The sequence below is a fragment of the Gracilinanus agilis genome, chromosome 1 (genome assembly GCF_016433145.1).
Source record: "Gracilinanus agilis isolate LMUSP501 chromosome 1, AgileGrace, whole genome shotgun sequence".
Taxonomy (NCBI): Eukaryota; Metazoa; Chordata; class Mammalia; order Didelphimorphia; family Didelphidae; genus Gracilinanus; species Gracilinanus agilis.
The window spans coordinates 441,327,417-441,336,695 of NC_058130.1; the positions used below are offsets into that span (position 1 = coordinate 441,327,417).

At 34.2% G+C, this 9,279-nt stretch overlaps 1 protein-coding gene across 1 annotated transcript in view; it reads right to left on the bottom strand.

Moving 5' to 3' along the window:
- Positions 1 to 9,279, bottom strand: part of CTNND2 (catenin delta 2) — a 974,829-nt gene that overhangs the window by 177,145 nt on the left and 788,405 nt on the right. The window contains exons 12-13 of the mRNA XM_044665508.1: positions 6,946 to 7,063; positions 2,935 to 3,120 (exon numbers count right to left, since the gene is read on the bottom strand). Coding sequence (XP_044521443.1) covers positions 2,935 to 3,120; positions 6,946 to 7,063 — 304 coding nt within the window. The remainder of the gene's footprint in view (positions 1 to 2,934; positions 3,121 to 6,945; positions 7,064 to 9,279) is intronic.

Consider the following 9,279-nt stretch of genomic DNA (forward strand, 5'->3'; position numbering starts at 1 on the left):
CTAATGAGAAAGGGATATTTAACAAACTGGAAAGCCTAAGTGACTGATATATATTGACACATATATATATATATATATATATATATATATATATATATAGAGAGAGAGAGAGAGAGAGAGAGAGAGAGAGAGAAAGAGAGAGAGATAGATACCTATATACATTATAGATGTAAATATTTACATATAAATATACACATGTATGTATACAAATATATATTTTATGCTATTGTTTAAATCAGTGGTTGCCAAACTTTTTTGGTCTGCCACCTCCTTTCCAGAAAAAACATTACTTAGCGCTCCCTGTCACATACTATCACCACCCCCTTATAGTTATTCACCACCTCCAAATGCACCTGTGGCCATCACTACCTCCCTGGATCACTGCAACACCCACCAGGGGGTGCTGGTGCCCACTTTGGGAATCACTGGTTTAAATGAACAAAAATGAGATTTTGAGTTTTTTAGACTTCCATTTTTCAGCCTTTCACTTTGGAATTACTCTCTTGTGCCTAGACCACTGAAATAAGGTTCCATCCAGCTTTGGAGAGACTGAGAAGCATTTCAAGTAACAATTCCATTTTTATCAGCTTTAAGATATACAGAATGATTTCATCATAACCTTGTATGGTAGGTAATGTACATATTATTATCACTATTTTACAGATGAGGAAATTAAGATTCAGAGAGAGTAATGGACTTCATGAAGATCACAAAGCAAGAAAGTGCCAGAATGAATCTGACCCAAGGTCTTCTGACTCCAGATAGTGTTTTTGGAGATGTACCTTTTTATAAGACAGGTTGCCTTTGTGTAGGACACTCCCTGAAATCACAAATCTTTTAGAATGAGAGACATCTCATACAATGTTAAAAGATCGTTTGAAAGGGAATCTTTGTGAATTTTCCAAAAGAACAAATGAGGAAGGTGGGTTACTTTTTAGTCTCACCTGAACTGTCCTTCATACTGAGGTTTCATTGTGTTATTTGAAGTGTTATGAATTCTAAAAACTTCAGACATACCGATATTCAAAGCTAAAGTGCAAAAGTACATTTCACAATATTTCAAAGGAAAACAGATAATGGTATTTGGAATATGTGTATCATCCTCTGTTAGCATGGCTCTCGAAATATTGACTATTTCATATACCTAGATGATATAGAATGATCCATTTGAACATCCTGGTGACTACATTCTATGGCTTTGAAAAGTTCTATTCTTCATTTTTTCCCTGATGTGTACCTTTAGGCAATTCAACAATTATATGATCATAAGATTTAGAGCTAGAAAAGATATTAAAGATCATATAGGCCCAATCCTCTCTTTTAATAGATGAATAAACTAAAATTCAATGAAGCACAGTAAGTTTTGCAAAGTCACAAAGGAGTAAATAACAGAGATTGGAATTGTAGCAAGATCTTCTAACTCTAATTCCATTGCACCTTCCATGACACTGTGCTAATATTGGTGAAATGTGTGACCCAATCAATGAATCAATGGATCAATTAAGAAACATTTTTTAAGTACCTACTTTAGGTCAAGCCCCTTTTTGCCTACTAGCCAAAAGGTCTAGACCAGGAGTTTTCTACCTGGAATGCAGAAAATTACTTTTTAAATTTTTAAATATTGTGATTACAACATTTCAGTACAATAGTTTCCTTTGCAATCCAATATATTTTATCCATTTAAAAATATTATTCTGAAAAGGGTTCTTTAGAGTCTGCCAGATTTCCAGTGGGGGAAGGGACACAAAAATGGTCAAGAACCCTGGAGTAGAATGTCAATGTAAGGAAAACAAAAAACAAAGATAGAAATAACAATAGTTAGCATTTATAGAGCATGTTAAGATATGAGAACACTATATATATAATTTCATATGACCCTCATAACACGCCTTGTAATGTAGGTTTTATTATCTAATTTAAATATAAGGAAACAAACAGAAAAAAGGCTAAGGTTCATACAGATAGTGTCTGAGGCAAGATTAGAACTCATATCTTGAGTTTGATATTTTATCTACTAGCTGCCTCAATAAAAATGGCAAGGAAGATACTTGGTAACCAAGAGGTCACAGTAGGGGCAAAGAAGAGATTCAAGAGTATAGATGTAGGAGCTGTACAAGCGTATAATATTATATCAGAAAGGAAAGTGGAAAGTTCAGGATTTGGGAGCTTTAGTGGCTTCTAGAGACAATGATGTCTAGAATGTGACCACCCTGTGAGGAACAAAAGCAGAGTAGGGATGGAAGTACTAAGATTTAAAGAGGTTAAGAAACTATTAAGTTTCACTATATTATTTGTAGAATCCCTATAGGAAATATAGATAATTGAATATTTTAAAATCATCTTGAACATATGAAATCCTATAGCAGTAATAGCAAATCTTTTAGAGATGGAGTGCCATGTCCCTCCCTACCACCAAGCATACCCCTCCCTTACCCCACACAGGGGAGGGAGGAAGTGCTCCCAGTGGGCTGCTGAGCAGAGGGGCTGGTGAAGTGAGGAATGTACTCAGGGAGAGTAGAGAAGGGTAGGGGAGTGGCCCAAGTGCTCTGTTCCCCTCCAGCTCTGCTGCCTGTGAGTCACCCACCTTCCCCACTGTGTGCTCCCATTAGCTGCTGGTTGGAGGGGCGGGGATGTGAAAATATGTCATCAAGTATGGTGGAGAGGAGGAGGCGAGCTGCTTTGCCTGAGTCCCTCTGCCTTTTTAGTAATGAACTCTGAAGGTGAGGGGGGAGAAGGCAGTTGAATGCCCATAGAGAGCACTCTGTATGCCATCTTTGGCACATGTGCCATAAGTTTACCATCACTATCCTATAGTATATATAGATATATGTATTTATATGTGTATCTATAAATATTTACATGTATGTGCACTAAATCACAGCATTATAATTTAGTCTGTTTTAATTGCATGCAGCTGCAAGTAATTTGAATCACCTGATCTTGGGATTTCTTTTTCTTCTTCTTCTTGCCCCAACACCCAGAGCTCTCAGCATCCTTGCCATTGGCATCACCACATAATAATCCATCAAGCTCATCAGTTCCCATCTGCTGTCCCTGAGATGTTTCTGCTGCAAGTCGGTAGGAGAGGTTCCTCAAAATGCACACACAGTTTTCAACGGTCTAAAGAACCCAAAACAAATAAAATGGAGACAAAGGAGAAAATGCCAAAAATCATAAACAGCTCTCTTTCTTGTTGTCTAAGCTTCATATATGATTTCTTTCTTGAATGCAATCATTATATACATTTATCATCAGATACATTATGCTGGAAGCAATATGGCATAGGAAGGACAGAACACAGACAGAGAGACACCCAGGCAGAGAGAGAGAGAGAGAGAGAGAGAGAGAGAGAGAGAGAGAGAGAGAGAGAGAGAGAGAGAGAGAGAGAGTAAAGATCCAGTAAAATTCATTTTCAAGGCTCATTTTTTGTGACAAAGTGGTATTGTGACCCTGGGCAACTTAGCACCTCAGTGTTCTAGCAAAATCTCCAGAACTGTTGCAGTGAATGTATTGATTTGCCTTGGTAGAGAAAGTTTCCTCACTTGGGAGTTCCAAAATCCAGGGAAATGACAGTTCAGCTCCTATCACTTTTTCGTCCATTTTTACTCTAATTATTCACCTGCAGCATAATTAAAAGACTAGTAACTCAGTAGGGTGCTAATGCCTTTTATTTTTTCTTTCTTTTAAAACAAAAAGCAAATAACAAAACATACTTCACAAAATTAGCCACCTCTCATATATGTTCAAACATTAAATGTTCAATGATTTTCAACAAAGTTCAATGACTTGTTGAATGTATTTATTTATTTTATTGAGAAATCATATTCAAATTAAAAAAATTTAAAAATGTGGTTACCCCTCTAAAATAAATATCCCTTAAAAACATCCCTGGTCAATAAGCTTTCACTTCTTACTTCAGAGGTCTCTCCCCAACAATAATCAAGTCCTTGATATATCCAGTTTTCTCCCCTTTAAGCAAAATGGTCTTCCCTTTCAACGCAGTTTTGATTAAGATTTCCAATAAAATCATGATCCAATCTGATGTTAGCAAGGAGGGCAGTGGATAAAAAAACATACCATGAACCACATTGACACCTGGTGCCAACTATTACAAGTCCGAATTGGTTTTATTAAAAAAAACTCTTCCCCCCAAAAAAACACATTTAAAAATTCAGTGTTTACTATAAACTTAGTCTATCTACCAATTTCTTCTAACTTGGAAGTGTAAAACTGCATTCTGAAATATATAAAGACTTTGGGGGTTGGGCAGAGCTAAAGAAGACAAAAGTTTCTTCCTTAAAGGTAACTCAAAGGTATGCTTACAGTATAAACACAACTATAAGCACATTTTGAATTTTTTTTTAGTAATGGGAAACAAATCACATAAAGAAAATGTATTTCTTTCATTTAATTATGGATGATTTGACAATCAACTGAAAGGAGTAGTTCCAGAATTCATTTCTGAAAACTTTTAGATTGTAGCACAATATCCTGGAAACTCTTAGCAATCCTGTCATGTACTAATCCAATGCTTTTCTTTCTTTTTTCATCAAGCAGCTTTTCTATTTCTTATCATAAGAAGAAAAGACATAAAAACAAGTAAACATAGGAGCACACCTAAAAAAATTGGGGAAAAGCCATTGGCAAAAAGGTTATCACACAAATCTTAACTACCTAACTTAAATTCTATGAAATTAATGTTCTAATACCAAAGACAACTTAAAGGGAATCTATTTTCCATCTACTTTTTTCTTTTCCTTTGTCTTAGATCATCCTGTAGTTTGTTTTCTCAGATAACAATGAACTAGAAATAATTTAATTTAACTACTAATTATACAAGTGAATGATGATCGAAAGACCAAATTATCTGACATCTGAAACTTATAGACCAATACTATAAGGAATTGTTATTGTTTTTTTACAAACCTTAGAAATTGCCCACTCTCTGGGAGATGGTACCCAGCAGTATGCATACATACACCCATGCTTTTGCACAATTGTGTGTTGCAGTGCAGAGAGAAATGAGGGCTGCTGTTTTGTGGCTGGCAATCTTCCTATTTTCACTCAGCTAGGAGTTTGTTAAGCAAATTTTGAGACAGGAGCTTTTCTCTAAAGAGGTAAAAAGAGGCAACTTCCATCCTTCTGCCCCTTTTAGGGAGCCAAACAGAAGGAGGATCCAGCTGGTAGTTTTCTCTTTGACATGCATTCCAAGTAATGGTGAGTTTTTACCAATTCTTCTTGGTCACCAGGGTCATTTTTACTCCTTACTTTCCATTAGGAAGGGCTAATTTGGAAGCTGTCTGTGGAGCATCCTACCATATGTTACTCATCTAACAAACTGTCCCAATTACACAGCACAGTTGATGTGCTTACATAGAATCTAGCCTCTTTTATTCATTATCTGAAACAGACCTTCATTGATGTTTGAGGGGAAGTTCATTAATATTTTCCTTGACCCAGTTGTTTTCAAAGCTTAAAAGTAAAAATCATTTTCTAGACAGAACTCTACATGAATATCAGTCAAAGGTAATACAGGGGCATGGTTAATAGAGAGGACTCCATCATGTCTCCCTCACCATACTCCTCTAGGTTTTGTCAAGTACTCTGTAAAGTAGTTTTGTATCAAAGCTGTAGACTTCTACGACTTGATATGATTGTTAATATTCTCAAGAGTGCTACTTTAGGGAGATAAACCTCAGGGAATAATTTTTTCCTGTTACACTTAATGATATGCCTGTTGGTTTGCCAGACACCTACAATTATTCACACTGCCCTGGTTGGTCATTTAAAAAAATCAAATTATCCCATCAATTACATTAGGAAGTCTAATATGGCTGTTAAAGGCTACAGATTATGTAAGGCGTTGGTTTTCTGCTGAGTTTGACACACAAAAATTTCAAAGGAATATTTTATTGCTCATCTCATTATTTAGTCTTTTTTAAAAAATTGCTAACACATAATGAGCTAATTTGTGCAATCACACCAAGTGCTTTAAACTAGTAACTATAAGGAGTGATTTTAGAGTTCATATCTAAGTCATAACTTGAGAAAACCCATTCTTTAGCATATCAGAAGAGAACAATACAATGAGGTAATCTAGTGAATCTAACATAGAAGGTAGCTATCTTAATTTTTTGCTCTCCAATAACTAATTCATGGAGAACATATGAAAAGGCCAATGATATTTACTTATTACTCTCCTTTACAGTAGAAGCAGTAGAAGGCTAGGAGAATTTTTTCCAGTATTCTGATCAGATTCTGGAAAGTATAACTGACATTTCTTTTATGACAATGATTGACATTGCAGTGTCACTTATGTTTTTATAAAGGGTTATTTAGTACTGAACTAATGAAGATAAAACAGAATAACTTGAATGGCAATGTCCAAAAACACTTAAATGAACCTCATAACATTAAAATAAATGTTGCTTTTTTTTCCCTCCTAAGAGCTACATGATTAATTTACAACTACTTTTTAGACCACACATGGTTCAGATGGAGCTACTTGACACAAATGAGGATTGTTACACATAAGCAAAAGAGATTTGTATTTATCTTAGGTTTTTGAAGAGCATGATACTTTTTTATGAAAGCTGGAGGCTGTTTTTATAAAGGGCGTAAGAAAGACTACATACTGTGCAATAAGTAACTAAAAAAATTTAATTTTCATGCTTTCCAGCTTTAAAACAATAAAGGAGAATGGAATGTTTGGTTCCAGTCTAGCTGGATGTAACCAAATCACTTTCCATTAAAAAAGATTTCTTTTTAAAGTGAGGGTTTTGAAGATTATTTTCTATCCATATTAGTAGCTTCTATTTAAAAAGAAAAAGGAAAGCCCTTTGATATTTCAAAACAAAACAATAAACAAAGTGTCCCAGCTTGCTTTCTTTTCCCCAGAGGCAATATTTTCTCACTTTTATCCCTCCCAAGGCAAGTCCAACAAACCTTGCTATCAATTTCACTGCTCCCGAGAGCAGACTGAATCACATAAAGCAATGCATCCGTAAGTCCATCGCATTCCCTCATTCTTCTGCGGGCTTCCTCTCCAGCAGAACTAACATTCCTGTAAGGCAAAGAGAGGTGTCAGAAATATGCCAGAGCCATGACTCATCCATTGGATCACAATAATCGCTTCCTTCCTCACCCTTCAAGTTTTATAAAGAGAATACCACACATATGTGTGTGGCTTGTTCTGCCCCTCTCCCCTTTCCCCAAATAATCGTGATAGACTAAAAGATTAAACATCCTAGAAAAGATATAGAATGTTTGAGATCCTGTTAATACAATATTAACCCCTGCAGAGCATAACATTCATCTGATGTAATCTTTGAAAATTCCTTGGATTCTGTGATTTTTTTGAATGCTCTCAAAGCTGACATTTCATAGAAAGACTAGGAATCCGAAGTATTGGGCTTTAAAAAGTTTGAGAGCTTTTAAAAAGTTGAAACTTTATACTCACTGAAAATAGTATAGTGCTAAAAAAAACTGGGATGCTGATGATAGGATTTGAGAGCAAGAACAAACACGAGAGTTCATTTTGTCTAAATATCTCACTTAACATACACAAGATCCTGGCATAGAGACTCAAATTCAAGCTTTCAGAATATCTTGAAGAATGACTTAATTATTATCAACAAGGCAAAGATGGAGGATAATTCCAAGGGACTCATGACAGAAAAGGCTATTCACCACCATAGAAGGAGCAGAGTCAAAATGCAGATTGAAGCATACCGTTCTTCACTTTATTTTCTCCATGAATTTTTCTCCATATGTCTTGTTTCAGAATATAACAGAGAAATATGTCTTAGATGATAACATATGTACAAGCCATATCATATTACCTGCTTTCTTGAGGAGAGGGAAGAAATGAGAGGGAAGGGAAGGGAAAAAAGAATGAGCCATAGATTTTTAGACATAGCTAAATGTGAGGTTTTTGTTTCTCTTGGAGAAGCATATTTATTATAATCTATTACAAATTTAGAACAAATCATATGTATTATATTAAATATTAATCATATTTTATATAAATAAATGTTAACAAAAAGTTATAATATCAGCAAAGTCTGTCAAAGAAATGTAATTTTCTCTCCCTAACAAATACTTAAATAGATCAAGCCATTTAAAAGAAAAAGTGACTTTTAGGAAAGGTTCATATTTTAAAATGGAAAGTTAATGTAGACCACTTAGAAATAAGCAAGGATACTACTATTTTGAAAGGCTGGAATTAAGGTATACTACCATTAGACACTAATAAATTCAATATAAGTAAGAATAGGGAGATTCATTTAAATTATACTGAGCTATTTATATGTGTATATATTTAAATTTATATATATAAACATTTTTATATTCATATCTATATGTTATATATACATATATATACGCATATTTATATATACATATTATACACCCACTCATAGAGACCTACAGGGTGATCCAAAAACTTTAGTGAAGTTTTAAAATTTAATAACTTCAGAAATATAAATATGACAAATTATTTAAAAGTTTAATTATTTAAATTTCTTTTATACTTATTTAGTTTTGTGAATTTTGAATAATAAATATTTAATTTCAATTATAACAAGATGGCACAACCTCTCATTATTCATTTAGTATGTGACAGTTTCTAAATGACCTTTTCCCAGACCACTGGGTCAGTAGGGGATCTCTTCATAATTGGCCATTTGGATCACCTAATCTTTCTCCATTATCCTTTTCCTACTGAGGTCATACTGTATTGTGACAGTATCAAAATCTTATTCTTTGGATGGTTGAGAAGCTCAAATGATCAATGTGATCCTTCTAGTTATTGAAAATTTACTGGTAGGTTGCATTTTAATAAGTAATATCAATAGTTAAATTTGTTCATACCTCAACTTTCAAAATTTAGGAGGTAAGTTTTTGACATTTAAACTTTGGGAGTTATTAAAGTTTAAAATCATACTTAGATTTTTGACATGCTATTTTTCTGAAAGAAAGATTCTTAACCTTTTCTTGTGCCATGGAAGCCTTTAGCAGTCTGGTAAAGCCCATGAATTCCTTCTCTGAGTAATTATTTTAAAGATAAAACATAAAATACATTGGACTGCAATGGAAGCCAGTTTGTTGAAATATAGTTATCAAGATGTTAAAAAAATTCATAGGCTAAGTAGATTAAGAACTCCTGGTAATAAAGGATTTATATAGTTCCTTGAAGTTTTGTGGTTCCTTAAAGCAAATCACCATTCATGAGTGTTTGTCTCTTGAAGAAATACTTTGAATGTAAGAAATAAGGAAATT